The sequence below is a fragment of the Capronia coronata genome, assembly GCF_000585585.1.
Source record: "Capronia coronata CBS 617.96 chromosome Unknown acBCG-supercont1.6, whole genome shotgun sequence".
NCBI classification, from domain to species: Eukaryota; Fungi; Ascomycota; class Eurotiomycetes; order Chaetothyriales; family Herpotrichiellaceae; genus Capronia; species Capronia coronata.
Genome location: NW_006912898.1, coordinates 340,478 through 359,418, shown reverse-complemented (window position 1 = coordinate 359,418; position 18,941 = coordinate 340,478). Strand labels below are relative to the sequence as shown.

The 18,941-nt window shown below is 52.7% G+C and overlaps 9 protein-coding genes across 9 annotated transcripts; 6 read left to right on the top strand and 3 right to left on the bottom strand.

Annotated features, from left to right (window-relative positions):
• Nucleotides 1-1,993: 1,993 nt before the first annotated feature.
• On the top strand, nt 1,994-3,319 carry A1O1_06805 (uncharacterized protein; the record flags this gene model as incomplete). The annotated part of the gene is made up of 3 exons (XM_007727682.1): nt 1,994-2,256; nt 2,307-2,488; nt 2,547-3,319. 3 exons carry the CDS (start codon nt 1,994-1,996, stop codon nt 3,317-3,319), a joined length of 1,218 nt encoding a protein of 405 aa, XP_007725872.1.
• A 905-nt stretch (nt 3,320-4,224) lies between these two features.
• A1O1_06804 (uncharacterized protein) lies at nt 4,225-5,065 on the bottom strand (the record flags this gene model as incomplete). The annotated part of the gene is made up of 2 exons (XM_007727681.1): nt 4,225-4,688; nt 4,903-5,065. 2 exons carry the CDS (start codon nt 5,063-5,065, stop codon nt 4,225-4,227), a joined length of 627 nt encoding a protein of 208 aa, XP_007725871.1.
• Nucleotides 5,066-5,992: 927 nt separating this feature from the next.
• Nucleotides 5,993-7,054, top strand: A1O1_06803 (uncharacterized protein; the record flags this gene model as incomplete). Its single annotated transcript, XM_007727680.1, has 1 exon — nt 5,993-7,054. The coding sequence occupies one exon, from the start codon at nt 5,993-5,995 to the stop codon at nt 7,052-7,054; it is 1,062 nt and encodes a 353-aa protein (XP_007725870.1).
• A 1,139-nt stretch (nt 7,055-8,193) lies between these two features.
• Nucleotides 8,194-8,934, top strand: A1O1_06802 (uncharacterized protein; the record flags this gene model as incomplete). The annotated part of the gene is made up of 1 exon (XM_007727679.1): nt 8,194-8,934. One exon carries the CDS (start codon nt 8,194-8,196, stop codon nt 8,932-8,934), a length of 741 nt encoding a protein of 246 aa, XP_007725869.1.
• A 1,586-nt stretch (nt 8,935-10,520) lies between these two features.
• Nucleotides 10,521-11,402, bottom strand: A1O1_06801 (uncharacterized protein; the record flags this gene model as incomplete). Its single annotated transcript, XM_007727678.1, has 1 exon — nt 10,521-11,402. A coding segment is annotated over one exon (882 nt), but the record flags the coding sequence as incomplete, so codon positions are not given.
• Nucleotides 11,403-11,785: 383 nt separating this feature from the next.
• A1O1_06800 (mitochondrial import inner membrane translocase subunit tim9) lies at nt 11,786-12,177 on the top strand (the record flags this gene model as incomplete). The annotated part of the gene is made up of 3 exons (XM_007727677.1): nt 11,786-11,793; nt 11,845-11,914; nt 11,989-12,177. The coding sequence occupies 3 exons, from the start codon at nt 11,786-11,788 to the stop codon at nt 12,175-12,177; spliced, it is 267 nt and encodes an 88-aa protein (XP_007725867.1).
• A 1,091-nt stretch (nt 12,178-13,268) lies between these two features.
• A1O1_06799 (S-(hydroxymethyl)glutathione dehydrogenase) lies at nt 13,269-14,779 on the top strand (the record flags this gene model as incomplete). Its single annotated transcript, XM_007727676.1, has 8 exons — nt 13,269-13,292; nt 13,346-13,360; nt 13,411-13,525; nt 13,579-13,714; nt 13,760-14,324; nt 14,378-14,420; nt 14,475-14,615; nt 14,667-14,779. The coding sequence occupies 8 exons, from the start codon at nt 13,269-13,271 to the stop codon at nt 14,777-14,779; spliced, it is 1,152 nt and encodes a 383-aa protein (XP_007725866.1).
• An 867-nt stretch (nt 14,780-15,646) lies between these two features.
• Nucleotides 15,647-16,279, top strand: A1O1_06798 (uncharacterized protein; the record flags this gene model as incomplete). Its single annotated transcript, XM_007727675.1, has 1 exon — nt 15,647-16,279. One exon carries the CDS (start codon nt 15,647-15,649, stop codon nt 16,277-16,279), a length of 633 nt encoding a protein of 210 aa, XP_007725865.1.
• Nucleotides 16,280-17,835: 1,556 nt separating this feature from the next.
• Nucleotides 17,836-18,510, bottom strand: A1O1_06797 (uncharacterized protein; the record flags this gene model as incomplete). Its single annotated transcript, XM_007727674.1, has 2 exons — nt 17,836-18,362; nt 18,417-18,510. The coding sequence occupies 2 exons, from the start codon at nt 18,508-18,510 to the stop codon at nt 17,836-17,838; spliced, it is 621 nt and encodes a 206-aa protein (XP_007725864.1).
• Between the last annotated feature and the right edge of the window lie 431 nt (nt 18,511-18,941).

The window sequence follows — 18,941 nt, the reverse complement described above, 5'->3', positions numbered from 1 at the left end:
CGAGCGGTAGGTTTGAGCAAGAGTAACAAAGACGGAGGCCAGGCAGTGACTCGAATGAGACTCAATATAGGCACGTGCGATGTCCGATGTTCTCCGAGTTCTTTATTGTTATTTCAGCGTGTGTTGCCGAGGCAGGAGATGACGCAGACACAGAGGCGGCAGTGCGAGGGGCGGAGCGTGCTTCTGCTGGGAATGTGGCAGTTCCGGGAGCTGAGCAAGATGAACCAGGTATAACTGAAGGGATCGAAGACGAGGCTCTCTTTCGCAACAAGCAATGAAGGCTGAGTGAGTCAGTGAGCCTTGGGTTGTGTGGGCGCAGGTCAAATGCTGCACCGGTCGGCAGTATAAGGATTAGAGACGAAGATGACTCGACGCCTGGCGCGCAGCAGATTAGCACAGCACACAAAGTGCGGGCACAGCGGGCAGCTAGCAGCAGTGTCTTGAGCATTAGACGGCACTAGGCACTAGGCAGCAAGGGCAGCTACCTGCATCTGTTAGTGGAAGATGGCACAGTTTACTCCAGGCATACCAACGAGTCCCTGCGCCGCCTGAGAAGCCCCTTAGCCTCCCTCGACCCCCCAATTCCCCAACTTGAACACCAGCCACGTTAGATCTAGGGGACTAAGGAGACCTTAGTAGCCTCTAAGCGCATCTTAAGGTCCCATCTCGCCTGCGAAGCCTCTCCTCTTCCTCTTCCCCTCCGGAGCTCTCTCGGCTGTGGGGGACAACCTCAACTGCCATCAACATACATGGCTGCGGAGGGCTCTTGAAGCATGCTTCATCATTGGGCCTCGGCCATAAGGGATTCCTTTTTCTCCAAGCCATCAAGGCATCAGGCATCGAATCCCTGTTCCTCCGTCGCTGCGAAGAGCCTAACATGTCCTGGCCGTCTCGTATCCTCCTCGGCTCGTAAGGTCCACAGGTCCTCTTGCAATGCTTAGGAAAGCCTCCTTGCCTCCAACAGTATCGACTTCGAGGTGACCGGACTCTTTCTCACATTCTCCTCCAGTCACGTTCCATTCCTATAGTCACCTCTGGTGTCCGAACTGAAGATTCATCAGCCCAGGTGCACTTCCTGTGGCCAGACATCTCATGGCTTCGGGACATGCTCGGGCTGAAGCTAACTGCTTTTTCCGACCGCCTTGGAAATCGGGATTTTTTCGGCTGAGGCTGAGCCCCCATTTATTCTCCTTCCGCAGAGCCCATGCTGCTATCAGAAAGGATATCCGTTCAAGATATGTGATGAGCTTTGGACTCCAGATTGGGGGCCATTCTTTCTTCATTCTGTCAATATGGCCGCACACGAGCCATCATCATGTTGTGTCTGCCAAAAAGAATAAGTCTATAGGGCTGCCCTGTGACGTGCTGGCAAAGACAAGTGGAGCAGGAGCAAGAGCTGGACTTTGTTGATCTTTGTTTGCTTGCCCCCTGGACCAGTGGACTGACGAGGCTGAGATGTATTATGTACCCTTGAACAAACCTGTGGGAAACGATGAAGCTTCTCAAAAGACAAAGGCTGAGTACATCTCACTGCTGGAAATCACTTCTTGATTCTTGGTTGTTTTGCGCAATGGTTTTGCTACGTTGTTTCTTTTCCGTTGCCATCTTGCATGCCAGTGCCAGGCGTGTCTACCAAACTCACCTTGACGAAAGATTGACTGGACGAACGGCTTACTGATATCGCCTTCAATGCTGAAGGCAGAAGAAAGATTCTCGCAACATATGTAGTGCGGCTATGCACACGATGGAGTGAAGAAGCTAAGATATCCTGCTGGAGCATGTTTTGTAGCGATGCTGTTATCGCGATGTCCCAGAAGAGCGCAATTGACCATGCTGTCGTGGATGATGTCGTCGACGACTAATCAATGCCGCGCATGTCGACACCCTCTTCATCCAGACCTGTTGCTAACTCTTCACTCACTCCTCTCTCTTTCTTTCATACTCTCTTGACAACTCATCATAACTCAGATTATAAGACTACAAGACATCAAAGATGGCTATCAATCCCGAGTATCAGACGAGCATGGAAGATGGTATGCTGGTTCCGGTCAGACACCCTTTCTATCGCCGGACTGGTAATCCACTCCGAGATCTCGTTGATGATATCAACTTTCCTCATTTCTGCTACAAGGCCGTAGCATACACCTATGTCCTGACAATCCTCTGGGGATTCTACATGATCTTGCCACTTCCTGGACATTGGAGCACCGATGGACAGCCAGACAACGTCACGATCTTCTCTCGGGATTACACCAAGTGAGTACAAGACTGAAGACCAGATCGGTTGGAAATGCTAACCCAAACAGCTACTTCGACGTCTTCAAGGTCTCCTCGGCATGTCACCTCCAAGCACCCGATCTCTATCTTCCTGCCATCGACGCGATTCCAAGCCTCAACGGTAGTTCCTACTGTTCCACACGCCTGGGATTTCTCTCGGCCATATCTGAAGGAAACACCAGCAGTCCTGACATACAACACTGGGTGCAAGGTAAGCTGGTTCTCACGAAGGAGATCGCCCTCTGGATAGCACTAACATGGTTACACAGGATGCCGTTACCCCTGGTATTCAATCGACGAAATCTGCACGATCATCGGACGATTCAGCGCAATCATCTTCGTGGGAGATTCCAGCCTGCAGTCGATCTACAACGGTTTCAACATTCTGCTCCGACAAGACCTGGTCAACGGATGTTTGGCGACTTGGGACATGCCTGACGGCGCACAATTGCATTGCCGCTGCGAGAACCAGTTCACCGAGCCCTTTTGTGTCAAATACTTTGTCAATTCAAGTCTACAGCTGCCGCCACAGTCGTGGAGAGCTGATCGTCGAGACAAATACCATTGTGACCGGTCCACGCGCCACGAATATCTCGAAGTCAACTACTCGCCTGCCCCCACCACGGTCTTGGACAAATTGGACTCTCTGATCACTCGACCTGGACCTTCGGCCTCCCAACGCAAGCCCGTCGCCATCGTCCACGGCCTGTCTCCCGACTCCCTCCCGGTCGAACGTGCCGCGGCATCGGTGTTCGAGTTCAAGCACCGGGCGTCCAGCTTAACCGCTAACGCGCTCATGCTTTGGATCGGCCCCGGTGCCACGGGCACGCGCGAGCCGCTCAACGACGACCGCGACCGCGAGATCCGGGCGTTCGACGAGTACATGGCCCTGTCGGCTGCCCGGTTTGGCGTCGACGTGCTCGGGATGTGGAAGGCCACTTTTCATGCCTGGAGCTTGGACGGGCCTCGGTCTCAAGAAAAGCTGGCCATCACGCAGGCCATGATGGTCGTCAACTGGCTAAGTTGGCTGGAGGCTCGCTAAGTCCTGGGTTGGGTTAGGTGGCTTTGGGCTGGGCTGGGCTGGGCTGTCTTGGTGTGCTTGGGGAGGAATGATTCTTTCTTTGAATCATTGGATCAGCAGTTTGGCTTGATGGCAACCAGCTACGGCACTGGCGTTGCCAGGAGAGGCCGTTTGGCAGCGATAGTGGCTGACATTTGAACATGACCATGACGACGATCACGAGACTAACTGCTCCTTCCCTGCGTTCTCGACGACGTCGGCTCGAGAGACAGTGCATGGCCACCTAGGATATGTAGTGGGGGACGCGTAGAGCTTGATCGTGGTATACTGTGACCACCACTATTGTTCAACATACATTGTATCTGTTGTAGACTAGAGTGTTCGGAGTCGTAGGGGATTCTAGGTCGGGAAAAAGACAGTCTAAGGTAGTCTAGTGGATTGTGATGCAAGCGGTAAGGTAGATTTTCCAGTGCCATGCTATCCTGATTTCTCATAGGGTAGAAAGCCGTAAAAAGATCGATTCCAAAGAAATGAAAGACCGATCAGTTGGGCCCGGCGAGATTCCAGAGCATTTCACAATATTCTGCTCTGGAACCCGTTCTACCGCTGTGCTCCGTAGTGGTCTGCGCTGCTACCTGCTACGGTATGAGGGGACATTCAGTTGGGGGCCATGAATGGGCCTCACAACCGACCATTCCTCCAGTATGGATGGCCCGGTTGTTAGAGGGATGGACTGACCATGATCATGACCATGGCAGCGTCGATCACAATCATGACCTCCATGAGAATCTAGCCAGTCTCAACAACTCGGGCTTAGTCCTTTTCCCTCATCAAGTATAGACAGGCAAGCCGGGTTGCACGACGACGTCCATTATGGACAAAGAAATGCATCGACGTCTGTCTTTTCTTTTTCTTAGTCTTAGTCTTCAGTAAAGCACCTCCCCACTCCCCTCCAGCTCACCACCCCACAACTGCCCGACCTTCCTGGCCCTGATCTTATCTTTACGCTTCTTCTCCAGATCAATGGCATGCTGCAGACGGAACACTTCTTCGACATCGCCCAGCTCGTACCCCGGCGGCGGGTCGTCATCTTTATCGAGATCCACCTCGCCCAGCAACAGCACGTTCTCGCCTCGGACGAGATACGTGCCGCGCGGGATGTCGCAGTACAGGTTGCGCGGGAGGGTGGACGTGCTTAGCGACGTGTTGGCGGACAAGGAGGGGGCGTCTTTCGAAGCGGTGGCGGAGATGGCGTCCGGGCTGGTCCCGGCGGGGATGCTGACGAGGTAGCGTTCGCGCGTGTCGGTCAGGACGAGGTTGGCGAACTGGTCCCACGAGCGGAGGATGCCGAAGATCTTGCGGCCGTCGCGGAGGACGAGGAGGAGTTTCTCTAATTCGTTGGGTTAGTTATATCGAGATTGAAAGGTCGTCTCCTCCGTATAATATAAGAACGCAGCTCCAGCACCAGGTGTGCGGAAGCTTAGTATAGAACTTTTTTGCCTCCTCTTGAAGCGCAGGTTTTGGATAAAAGCACATCCGTGCAACAGGGGGTGTTGTTGGTATTGTATTTTGGGCTATACAGGCCAGCTCAGGGGGGTACGTACTGTCGGTCAAATCTAGCAGCTGCGCCGCAGTCGTGAACATCTGCGGCGGCAGCTGAGGCGGGCCTTGCTGCTGCGGGACGCCTGGTAGGACGGCATTAGACTGGTTCGGTTGTCTCTGCGGAGAGGAAGGCGGAGGGGCGTCGTTGAGAGTAAGGTTCTCCATCGTGCGTGCTGTAGTTGTTGCGAGATTCTGAGGAGGACTAGTTAATTTGGAAGAGGGTTGTTGTTGTTGTTGTTTTTGTTATCGGTGTGGAATGAAGACGGTAGAAAACGGTTGACTCTGTAGACTCTCGATCATTGCAGCCACTGGGAAACAAGAATCTTCATCTGGCTTGCCTGGGAGTAAATGCCCGCTTTCTTTGAAGTTCAGAGAGTCATGAGGTGATGGAAAGACTGCGGCTGATAGATCTAAAAGTGGGGGCTGAGATAAGCGCCGGCCGCGCGGCTATCGCGTCTAGTCAACCCGTAGGGACGCAGGGCCACTGCTGGCCGCCTCCTCCAAACCGCACAATTTTTTCCCGGAGAGTACTCTCGACAGGTTGAAAACGGCATAGCAGTACCGATATGAGGGGGTGTGGACGGATCAATCTTCACTCACACCAGTCAGGGACTCCGGAGCTGGAGCTGAAGCCCTAGAGGACCAGGGACAAGGCTGAGATCCGGGAGTAGGACAGCCGCGAGCCTCGTTTCGGATGGAGAGACTCCCGCCGGAACATCGTCTCTCCGGCTTTCCGCCCCCACCACGAGTCTGCCCTTCCAATGAGACAAGAGGACGAAATCAACTATTTCAAAGCGATATCTCGTCAACTCTTGTAACTGTCCAACCCAGTATACAGATCTCGTTCTCTGGCGGTCTGTGAATGACCAAATGCAGTCGATCAGTACTAAAACAGTTGGCTCCAGCGCACAGGATAACAAACAAAGTGGGACTGGGGCCGAGCGGTCGAATCTACCAAGGTAGGTAGGTAGGTATATAACTGCTGTGCCGGCTGCCACCCTGTAGTCACCTAGCATTATCTCCCATCCTTGTATTCATCTGAGCCAAAAAAGCTGAAAGGTCATCCTTTCCTTTCCCATACACCCCCACAAGATGTCAGGCCTCATGCGTCTGCTCGACCAGAAGCACAACCCACCCAAACCGGCAACAGAGTCGTTCGCTGGGAGGACTATTCTCGTGACCGGGGCGACTGGCGGGCTGGGCCTCGAAGCTGCCAAGAAGCTCGCTGTGCTCAATGTGTCGAAACTCATCATCACGGCGCGATCGGAAGGAAAAGGCCAGGCCGCAAAGAAGGAAATCGAAGCGTACCTGCAGGATACCAAGGGCAATGATACCGCCAGCCGCCCCCCAGAGATCATTCCCATGGTCCTCAACATGAGCTCTTTCAACAAGGTGCAACAGTTTGTCACCGCCCTCAAGTCGCAAGTCCGAACGCTGGACGGCGCAATCCTTAATGCAGGCTCCTTGCAGGCAAAATACGTGCAGACCGTCGACGGCTGGGAGGAAACTCTTCAAGTCAACGCCCTCAGTCAAATTCTGCTTGGTGTACTGCTGCTGCCTCTCATGATGGCCGCAGCAGACCAAGGCAAGAAGGACTACACACCGCATCTGACATTCATCTCTTCCGGTATGGTGGCAGCGATCACGCCAAAGCAGATGAAGGCCTTTATGGACAGCGAAACACCGCTTGCGGATCTCAGTGCACAAAAGCACTTCCCGCCAGGGGCTTTCGGCGGATCAACTCAGTACGAAAGATCCAAGCTAATTCTGGAGTACGCGATGCGCCATCTTGCCGCCATGCCAGCGATAAGAGGCCCTGACGGACAGCCAAAAGTCATCATCAATACCGTTTGCCCTGGGATGTGCAAAAGCGACCTTGGACGACAGATGATGACCAGCTTCGTGGTGAAGATGCTCACATGGTTTCTCTACACCGTCTTCGCCCGAACCGCTGAACAGGGAGCAAACAGTCATGTGACCGCTTTGACGCAAGGTCCCGAAACACATGGCCAAATGTGGAAGGACGATCGAGTATATGAGCCTGCTCCAATGTGCACCACTAAGGAAGGCCGTGAGTTCGGCGACAGGGTGTGGACTGAGGTATTGCAAGCGGTGATCAAGGCGGATTCTAGTGTCAAACAAATCTTGGGTTGAAACTTGCACATTGTACTTCTCTTTCCTAGGGAGCGGTGGTGCTTGATATTCCATGCCTGCTTCAGTTAGTAATACTTGACAATACGACAGATATTTTGGTGCTGCCGATCTGCATAGCAACAGAATGATCACGGTTAGGTTACCATGCCCCCAGCAGCGCGGCAAGCTACCTCAAGGAATGATGTAGTGGAGAGCAAGCAACATCGGATAAGAGACGAACTTAGTTCGAAGAGGTGCCCCGTTGATTTTCGTCCAAGGCTACCAGTCAGAACGCAAGCTCACCTTGGTATTGAGATGTTCCATTTCGCTCCCTTCGATCTATATTCAAGCTGTCGCCACTCCGCTAGATTCGAATTTTGCGGCGTTCCATCAGGAACATGATAGACCATGTGCCAAAAGTGATAGGCGTCTGCGGGTTCCATAATCAGTCGCTCTCATAGTAACTCACATTATCATTTGCGGACACGGCTGGAAGACCGGTGTGCACCAATCAATCCAGGTCATCGGCAATGCAAGCTCGATGTGCTGGCAACATCTGACAGGTGCATGATTGCGGCGGGGAGTGTCCACTGCAAGAGACAAAGAATTCCCATGAATTGTGGAGATTCTGCGCATTTGGATATGCAGCTGTCGAGCTTTTGCCCTACGATGCGCTGATTCGTACCGTCCTGTGACAAACCGCATCTAAAGCCGGAAACTGCGCTTCAAGATCGTGAAGGACTGTCTTAACCGCCCGTCTTAGCCGGCCGTTTGCAAAGGAACCATCCGACCGGAAGAAGAGGAAAAACGAACCCCGCATATCGCCCTTTCGTGCCCAATCGATAGCGTCCGTTGTGCTCGACCTTGATCCTCACGCAATGGCATAATGAGTGGTAAGTTCTACCAGCGTTCTGCTGGCCATCATCCTGCGCTGCGTAAAGGATTCTGATGTGACCGTAGATGGGGCAACCCAAGCCAGACAGCATCCACATCGATCCCTTGCGGTGCCTCCGATGAGGCGAAAACCCGACGCCGTTGGCGCTGACGCATCGTACAGCAATTAAATCAGGTCGACTATGTTGGCACAAAGAGATCGCGCAAACAGCCCGCTGTATCCACGAGTCAGTCTCCTTAAATCGCACAGGGCGGTGGACGTTGTCATGGACGACGATACCGTGTCCATCGCCTCAACGACCACCACAGACGCAGTGCCACCACTCACCCGGGCTGCATCGACTGCGACCTCGTTGACATCTTCCGTCGAGACGGACATGGCCAGTAGTATCCTCGGAAAAGGATACATACTTGAATCACAAGAGGGAGTGTTGACGTTGCCGTCCCGGTATCAGGAGGATGCGGATCTGTTGTGTCCGTTCCAGATCCTGGACTGTGATCAGGTTTTTGCAGACATCATCCACTTCAAGATGCACGTCTTTTCGCACTTCCGAGGCCACGAATTACCAACCTTTGCCAGTTGCTTCTTGTGTGACAACCAGTATGTTCAGGAGCCTGATGACGACCCGGCTCTTGCATGGAACAACATGCTGTCGCACATGGTGCATGAACACTTCCGGAAAGGCCAGCAGCTTGCGACGGTGAGAACTGACTTCAGCTTGATGAAATGGATGTACAGCAGGAGTATCATCAGTGACCAGCAATTTAAAAGGACGCAAATGGTGCCTCTTCCAATCATGCTTCCTGTAGCTGCTCGGAGACAGCTCCTGGATATCGTGGAAGTGCCCCAGGCGCTCTCGGCGCCACCACCGGCCGCCATCTTGACGCACATGGCACAATCCGTCGGTTATCAGAATGAGCCCTTCACTGTCACAGCAGGGAGAAGGGCGGAAAGACGTCGGCTTGACGCAACTCGGACTGCAGTTCGAGCTCGAAGTAATATTTGACAATGTTTTGGAACTGTCGGTTTAGGCGTGGTAGGTGTTCACCGATGGCCAACGCTTGTCGCTGTCGGCTGCCTTTCACACAGCCTGGCCTTTTGGTTCAGTTGCCTGTTTCCTAGCGGTATTAAGGGATTCTGGGTATCAAGGCGATCGCAGCGGACTCACCACAATGTTGTGCAAGCAATGAAAGGCTGAAGTATGATATTTGAGGCGGTCAGTCAAGACTCCGCAATTCCTCTTCTTTCACAATAAGTCACGAAGATTAATACCGCCATGGATGAGGGTGGTCGGCCTGGAGGGCTTGACTTTGCTCCTTGCTCTTGTCGGATATGGATGGGTGTCGTTACTGTGGCGTTTAGTGCTCGATCAAGTGCCCATGAGGCTGGCAAGGTAATCTTCTCACGGATCCCATATTATGGACACACCGGTCAGCCTCTTTTAAACGTGAATAAAGGCGGTGAAAGCTCGATCGAATCTCGTGTCCATATAAACTCTCTTTTGTTGCCTCTTCGAGCCCGATGGCTGCCTTGCAACGCGCCTTGGAGCGCGACAAGGATCACAGTTGCCTAGCGACCAGATACAAGGGGCCGTTCCAGGTGGAAGTGGCAACCAGCCGCCGTTCTGTAATCTCAGACGCTAGAGACGAAGTTCTATCATCGGTTGAGGACAGCAGTCATGAGTAGAGGATCAGGAGAAGAGGGATGAGGAAGTCAAGAAGGAGTCGTTGTTTGATTTCCCCTGATTGCCAGCAAGATTTACGAGTACGCGTGCGCTTCGGCCAATAAACGTCACGAGGACAATAGAATCATAAAACGCCCATTAATTTATTCATAGGTCAATCGTTCAATCGTTGAATCGTTCCAGTGATCATAATGTGGCCATGATGCTGCACAGCCACAGCCACCGTGGCCGTGGCCATCACAGCCCTCCTACAAAAACAGGCGACACGAGGCTGCTGGACGCACACCCACCATCTCATCGTCTTTGTTATTGGTCGTAAAAGTCATCGCCAACCAGCTCTTAGGAGTCTAGATCATGAGATAGCCCGGCTGCACTGCAAGGACATCCCAAGTTGTGCCAGTGCTGCATGTCGAATCTCACCCTTTTCATTAATACATCAGCGAGACTGGGATCCCTCTCTCTGCCCCTCATTTTCCCTCCCCCTTCCCATTCAGCTGCTCCAATCTTACAAAGTATCGCCATGAAGAAGAGGGCATAGGTAGGTGCGGATGATTTAGGCCCTGAGATGCGGCGTGGTAACGGTTGCAAAGTAGAGGCATTGTCCTGCCAGATTCGTTGATGTTAGTTTGGTGTCAATATCACGATGTAAGACAGCAAGAACGTGTTGGTGTTGATGGGAAGAATCAGACAGCAGTTGGTACAATTTTGTTTTCCACAACGTGTTTCAGAACAGGTCTGTGTGAATTGTGCTTCATCATATTGTAAAAGGGTGGCGACGGAGGAGGACTAATGACTCACCACTTTAATTGCGAGGAAGGGCACTCTGAAGTGCGATTGTCCGTTAAACACAGTGGAAGTCATGCTCATCTCACAATCTGAGACTCTGGCCCAGTCTCTTACGGCCGTGTGAAATATCCAACAAGAGTTTGTTGGCGAGCATCGAAGGGTGACGAGCCTATACCACCCCGAGCTCGTTTGAGATCGGCCAGGTGATCACGGCCGTCTATCACATGCACCATCATCGAGTGCCAGCTGAGAGGCACTGGACGCCCTGCTTCATCGAATGCCGGTCCTAGGTTCGAGAAATTCGCAGGTACAATGGTGGTAGGGCGTTGAATAGTCAATTCGAGAAAAGCAGTATTGCCCCAGGAAGGAAGGTATTCAAGGGGTCGAACGTGTCCTCCGACCTCAATATTTGGACCAAGACTCACAGTACCAGTAGCGAACCTGCGCAATAACGACTGCCAAAGAGAGGAAAGGAATAACCCGTGCGAGACGACTGCGACGCAATCCTGTGTCGAAGAGTTAGTTGAATCTTGCGGATCGTCCGTGGCAGTTGCGAGCAACGGAAGAATGAAGTTGTCCAAGAATGCTTCTGCTCGCATTGTCATAGACTCTGGGGTCTCCTGTGGCCGAAAGTTCGAATCTGCTGGGTTGGGAGTGCCATGGTCGAATCTTTGCTGCGCCCGCTTCGAGGCCCAAGGCACCAGTTCGAAAGAACCGAAGTCTTGTTCTCTCAGCAGTGGTAGCTTCACCACTTCGGGGACCCTATGTAGCCGGGACCATTGAGCGACTTGGTTTCGCTGGATTTTCTCTGCCGTCATATAGGCTCGTTGAAGATCAGAGGAAAAGATATGCGTGAAGTGCAAGTTGCGGTGTGACGTTAGGTATTTACCCAAGCGTTGGCATTGCAGCACGCCGTGATTAGTTAACCTGGAGTCAGAAACGCCTGCCAGGACTCCTGAAACATTATGCTCCGTCTCGCCATGCCGAACCAAAAACAGATGCATGACAACTCACAGACCGAGCTTGCGCTCAGAGTGTGGGAGAAGGGAAGGACGCGTGTAGAAAGGAAGAACGGATGAGCGTCGACAGAGCATGGGAGGGAAAAATCAGATAATCCCTAAGCGGACGAGAGGGAAAGTTTGCCGACCGGCCAGGACGCAGCCAGCTCAACGAGGTCACCGCAGATTTCTTATGACCCTGCCTGCGTTTCAGAGTACAAGTTGCCAGCAGTTGTGATACATTGCCATTCAGAATTCCTTGTTGCCCTGCCCCGGTCCTCGAGCCACAGTATTTCCAACTGCAGGATTCACGGAACGAGCATCCAGCTCTTCTATCTTGGACAAATCTCTCTGCGGTTCTGAACCTCAAGAAACGACTTCTTAGCACAATGGACGCGTATGTGTCTCTCCGGCTACTTCGCATGCGCACAAGCTGATTGAGATTCAGTCTTACCCCCGCAGAACAGAGAGAGCTTGGATCTCGGCTCGAACGAAGACAGATGACCGAATTCATGACGGTAAGCCTTCCACGACCACGTGGCCACCATTTCCCCCGTCTGGATTGCCGGGCTGACTTGTCGTTGCGTCCCAGACATTCAGCGGCCTCGTTCAGACCTGCTTCGATGACTGTGTCAACGACTTCACATCGAAGGCCACGACTCCCCGGGAGCAGGGTTGTGTGTCGAGGTGCTTCGAGAAGCACATGAAAGCTACCGAGCGACTTGGAGAACGATTTCAAGAGCAGAACGCCGCAATGCAGGCAGAGCAGGGCCTCAGATAGGGTTGACCAAAATTCCGAGTTGGCGTGGTGATGCACAGCTACTGTATACTACTAGTATGGGAAGGAGGCATTGAAACCCATGAGTTTGGGGGACAGCTTGAAGGACGAAGATATGGCGTTTAATCCTACTCTGGTTTGCTTATTCCTGTTGTTCTTGTCTGTATATCAAACGAGGCTTCAGATCACATGGGACAGGAAGTCTAAGTCTGTCAGAAAAAGGCAACCGGTAGATACAGTGAGTGAATACAACTCGCTGTAGGGCAAAAGTGTACTTGCTGCAACCCGGCTAAACGATGTTCCACGTCCACTTTGCAGTGCCTCAATTTCAACGGGCAAATCTGCGTCCCACCTTCATGCGATACCATTATCCCTCAAGGGGGAATGTTCTCCAGGGCGGAGCCGATGGTTTGGCAACGGATTCCTACCTCCGTAGATATACCAGGCTTGAAGAAAAAAGGCCACCTCGAGCGCCGAAAGAGGCGGCTTGTGGGCGAGTCGATGTTAGTAATACCTAGTCGCAGGGCTCGCGGTGGACTGCTCAGTGCAGTGGGATATGCGGACGCTGTAGATCTCCATGGGATGGGTTACCCTTTCAACTCGCCCAACTGAAAACTGTGGTACTGATATCCGGAATCGTATAGTAAAGTGAGGGATACTACTAGTAGTAGTAGGTGGTAAGTTGGTAGAGATGCCTAGAGCCGCCTAACAGACACAGCTCCTCAGCCTGGGCTAAAGTTTAGGCACCTCTCATGACAACAGACTGCGGGGGTTGTAACTCTGTATGGATGTACCGGGAAACGCTCATCTGTGCTTCCACTAGGTACTACAACGCTTCTACCATCATCCGAGCTTCGACATCATCATCAATTATTGTTCTCGAGCTGTGATGCCTCCCCCACATCCGTCGTTTCCCTCAATGAAAACGCCACTTCAAGGTTCTGCCAAGCTGTAGACACTCCCAGCTGCTGCCCGCGGTGTTTTGGGTATAAGTCGACCTCTTCTACATCCTCTTAGGTGCTCATCGTTCTCGTCTCTTGTCGCTCGTCATATCCCATTTCCCATTTCCCGACAGATAAATTGACTCCACCAAAATGCCCGCTGATACCGTTGGAAAGGTACGTACAGATCAAGAGCGCACTTGAGCAGTAACTGACGATCGACAACCTAGACCATTACCTGCAAGGTGCGCATCCGCCGATTGACCCGGCTCTGTTCCCCTCTGACATTGCGTAGGCTGCCGTCGCCTGGGAGGCTGGTAAAGACCTTTCGATTGAGGATATTGAAGTTGCACCCCCAAAGGCGCACGAAGTCCGCATTCAAATATACTACACAGGCGTGTGCCACACGGGTGAGCCGCACCAGTACGAGACGGCACAAGCAGTTGCTGAGCGTGGAATACAGATGCCTACACCCTCTCTGGCAAAGACCCGGAGGGCGCTTTCCCCGTCGTCCTGGGACACGAGGGCGCCGGTGTGGTTGAATCCGTGGGTGAAGGTGTGACCAATGTGAAGCCTGGTGATCATGTTGTCGCTCTCTAGTATGTGACTCCCTGCATCCAATTGAGCTTGAACTGACCAGTTAGCACTCCGGAATGCAAGGAATGCAAGTTCTGCCTATCGGGCAAGACCAACCTGTGTGGAAAGATCCGGGTAACCCAGGGCAAAGGTGTCATGCCAGACGGAACATCCAGATTCAAGTGCAAGGGCAAAGACCTTCTGCACTACATGGGCACATCCACATTCTCCCAATACACGGTCGTCGCCGACATCTCTGTTGTTGCTCTGACAGACAAAGCGCCGATGGACAAGACATGTCTTTTGGGTTGCGGTATCACCACCGGATATGGCGCGGCCGTCATCACCGCCAACGTCGAGAAAGGCTCAAACGTGGCCGTCTTTGGCGCGGGCTGTGTCGGTCTGTCTGTCATCCAAGGTGCGGTTAAGAACGGAGCCGGTAGAGTCATTGTCGTGGACGTCAACGACAAGAAGAAGCAGTGGGCCGAGCAGTTCGGCGCCACCGAGTTCGTCAACCCTACCAAGCTCAGTGGTCAGACCATCCAGGAGAAACTAATTGAGATGACGGATGGTGGCCTCGACTACACTTTTGATTGCACCGGTAATGTGCAAGTCATGAGAGCCGCGCTCGAGGTACGATGAGGCTTTATGTTCTGGCAAGTTGGTGAGACTAACCCTGAGAACAGGCATGCCACAAGGGTTGGGGTCAATCCATCATTATCGGTGTTGGTGAGTATCTCATCCATGCACGAACTCCGGTTTCATATACTAACTGCCAAAAAGCTCCTGCCGGTGCCGAAATCTCCACGAGACCCTTCCAACTGGTCACGGGCCGTGTCTGGCGAGGATGTGCCTTCGGCGGTGTCAAGGGTCGCACGCAACTCCCCGGACTTGTCCAGGATTATCTTGACGGAAAGCTGAAAGGTTCGTGCTCCAAACGTGTGCGTGTGATTGCTCGTACTAACGGGCTGCCAGTGGATGAGTTTATCACGCATCGCCAGCCTCTGACGAAGATCAATGACGCTTTCCAAGACATGAAGGCTGGAGACTGCATCCGCTGCGTGGTTGACATGAAGGTCGGAAATTGACTACACTCGGGTCCCCCACCAACAGCGAGACTATGAGAGCGGCCTCTCATCGAATCTATGATGGGTTTGCTAGGTGGAAAAAGGCAACGTCTAAATGCAAATAGTGTAACCATTTCTGATCCCAAAAGACCGTGACAAGGTGTAGAGATGCCGTCACACTCGCTCTGTAGAAGTCCATGTGAAGACCCCATTGCACGAGGCTAGCAGGACCCTCGACTTCGCCCAAGTATCCTCCCTTCCGCTTAAAAGGTGAATTTGTAGCGACTCACGCTCGGAGTGGAGGACTGAGGACTGAGGACTGAGGATGTAGATGCTGTGAACGTGGTAGCAAGAGTGTTCAATCCAGATCAATAACCCTTCAGCCGTTGGGTGTCTACTAGCACTGGAAGTCTGCCTACCATGCTCACTTCGATCCCCAGACTTTGGAGTTTGGAAATAGGTTCCAAAGTTGCCCTCAAAGACCTCGGTGGAGGCGTCTGATCATCTTTCCGTTATCTGAGGTAGATTCGCAGATTGTTGAAGATGTCTTGCGTCAGTGAGGGTTTTTCGTCAGGAGGCCTAAGGAATTGAGGCCCTTTAGCCAGCCGACGGTCGATTTGGTGGGTGCTGTTCTCCATTTGATTGCCAAACTACCTACGGGTACCTACCTAATCTTCCAAGCTGGCTTCTCTGGCTTCAGATTCTCAACTCACTCGCCCTCCACGGCCACTGCAGACAGGCTGATCGCTTGACCTATCCTCCGATCAATCCGTCAACCATGTTTCGATCGCTCCTTTTCTCCCTTGGTTGCGCGCCATCTCCCTGAGGACCGAACCCTACCCTCGGCTTGCAGTCCCCAGCTGAGGCATATATTGTCAATACGCTCCAATGCCTACTACATCGACACGGAGCCAGATCCTTCGATCTCTGTCCTCGGCCTCGTTGAGACCAGCGCGGAAGAAGCACCGCCTGTACATTGTGCTGTACCCGCGCGGGGGGTCATCGACGACGTCGTCCTTCCGCAACGACTTCAACTGTGACTCGTACCACTGGTCCCTGGTGGTGGCTCCGCCGACGGCTCTGCGACGAGACCGCGGCACGCGCTACCACGTTGCGCACCTGGACAACGTGTCCGGCAAGTATTGCTACGAGGAACAAGACATCCCGTCCCATGCGGCCGCCCAGACCGGTCTGGTGCGCATCACCGTCGCCAAAGTCACGGACGAGAGTCGGCTGCAGGCTCTGCTGCGCGAGATCCCCGTGCGCCAGGACGACTCGGCGTTCAACTGTCTGACGTGGGTGCGCGAGGCTTTCGCCAAACTCATGGACGACGGCAGGTCCATCAAAAGCTATCTCAACTCGGAGGATTGGAAGACCGTCGAAACGTGCGCCAGGACCTACTGCAAGCGGAAGCGGGATGCCGGCCGGTTTCAGGACAGTGCTGCTGCAGAGGTGGCGGCTTGGAGATGGGATGAAATCAGCACTTTCAACTTCTGGGAGAACCGAGAAACTACTTCTTGATGTGATGCAGTGCTGGGATTGGGTTGGACTGGGCTCGGAAATGTCTCCCTTCGCGTGAGACTCTGACATGGACACGACATGTCTCTTGTTATCCTATTCCGAACCACGCGGACCACGACCATTTCGACATGAGGGCTACGACAGTCATGACCGCCACTAGTCATGACTACAATCAACAGCTGTTCCTCCCAGGTGTCTATGAGAATACGGCTTCATTATTGCAGGTCCACAGCCATCGTGGATGGCAATTCTTCAGTCCAAATTTCAGCTACAATATCCGACCGTCGGGGAGCCATGAGATGTCCACCAGTCTCCTACTGCTTACCTAGGTACGCAGGCGGTGGGCTGCGAGGCTCAAGGCGGAAATTCCCAAGATATGCTCGACTCAGCAGCCACGGCTTTGTCAGGTAAGGCAGAAGAGCGGGTGAAGAGGTCTATCTTCGAGCAGTGTAGACTTTGTATATAGTATATAATCTCTTTTGAAACTACAAAACAAGGTATAGTGAGCGTTGGTTGCGTAGCATGCTGCAGATTGAATATGTAGGTGATATATATGGAGACATACACACGTTATATAGGCATATGTATATATATCATGCCAGTACAAAGTCCCTAGGTACGTCGCCGAGTTCTACCACGACGAATATATTTCTAGGAAGACAGTAACAGATATTCAAACCCTTGTACATCATTATGCATACGTATATATACACTTGTACACTCGACAAAGAAATGCTCATCACACGGCTGCTTATTTAACCTACACACCTCTGAGTCCTAGACAAACAAATATCACCCGATATTCCGAGCCAGATGAACCGACGATAGAACGACCAGAGCCGACATCATGTCTCTTTCCTCGTCTACTAGTACGTAGTATCACACCGGGAGTGTTCTTTAAGCGTAGACAACGACTGTACGGATAGTCGCGCCATGAGGTACCTGAGTAACCAAAGACAAGAGATGAGATTCCCTCTTTCATCAGAATCGGCAGCACGCGACCCGACTGAAGTCGAAGTCGGCCTGGGTTCCAGCAGCAAAAGTCCAACGTAGCCCACGCCTTCAACACCAATCATTGCAAGTTTCAAGGGTTCTTCCATTTGTCTGTCGTTGGATTATATAGATGATCTCCGAACCCCATATATCATGTCCAGGGAGAAAAGCAAAAAGCCTTGCGCCTCGCAGGGCAGGACAACCTGATACCATTACACCGACCCCCGCTATACTGCAGGTACTATTCCGAATCCCAGTAGCCGTGCTAGTAACCGTCGAGCCTCGCCTCTCCTGGTGGCATCTGAGAGAAACGCTGTCCCCTTCCCCCGAATTCCATCCAGCAACAATAAACGACGGACATTACCGCCCCAAGGCTGGAGTAAACGCCATGTGCAGCCAAATTGATCAAAACTGAACAGCAAAGAAAGATGCAAAAGGTGCAGTACGAGTCTGCGAACAGCCCTAAGCCCACGTAGAGACTGCGAATCCCATTCAGCTCTGTGAAAGCACGTTTTGGCTGGATGCAAGCCGTCGCGGGGATTGCACGTCCAGGGTAGCCCTTTCTACAACCCCCGAAGCATGACGGTTCGTTCGCCTTCCAACTTGGCAGTGTTTCTGTCCTTGTCGGCTCGTCGCGCATCCTCCAGTCCTTCACAGTTGTGAGATTCCAGCATCCGGTGCTTGCCACAAAATCGTTTCTGGCAGAATCCGCAGTCGCCAACTATCGGCTGTGCAGGTGCCTTGCATCCATCTTTCGAGCAGCGGGGCTTGTTGGATTTTCTCTTCGTGGGGGTGGCAGTTCCCGAGGCGGTCGGGGTTGAAACTGCGGATGTTGAAGCTGGTTTGTCGTTGGCCGACTCTTTCAATGTAGGTTGAGGTTCTGAGTGATCAGTGGGCGTTGTACTCCGTGAAGGAGTCTGGAGTTGTAGTATTGATGATTCTTCCAGCTTGAGCTCGCCAACAGTGGTTGACACCTCAAGGGGTTCTCCGTTGAGCATGAGTCTCGCATCCGATGGGATGTTCTTTGGGGCGCAGAGGAATTCCAGGACGTTGGATACGGTATGTACAGGTCGGACGTTTAATTTGATGACTGCAGAATCAACATTAGCATCTGAGGAGATTTCAGTGCAGCGGCGGAACTGACCTTTGCCGCCGGCAGATGTCACTTGGATGGCGACGCTGTCAGTAGCAAGCTCCTTGGAGCTGATGGAGGCTGCGGAACCTGATCGAGAACGCATGATGAAGGGTTTGATTTGAGAGAGTCTCTAGAGACAGTTGAATGAGGAGGACGGATGGCGAGGTCGATAAGAGACAGGTCCTGGTCGACAGGCTCGTGACGGATGACGAATGACGAATGCCGATGTCCGGAGAGGTGAGATGAAGGCGAACGGAGGTGTGTTGGAGTGTAGAGAGGAGGGAGTTGAGTTGACTGCGACAACGACTGATGTTTGCGTGTTGTCTTATGGGTGAATCGATTCACGGAAGTGAAGATGAAGGAGAATGAAGAGTAGTAGATCTCAGAAGCGTACAGGTAGATGTGTCATGTAGATGTATTGAAGTACTAGTAGTAGCAGGCAATGGATGAGAAGGGAATGGCAGGTGGCAGTCCGTGTGGCCCGCCGGCTGAGAGAGTCAGAGATGGTCAGAGGGCGCTGTACAGCGAGGTACT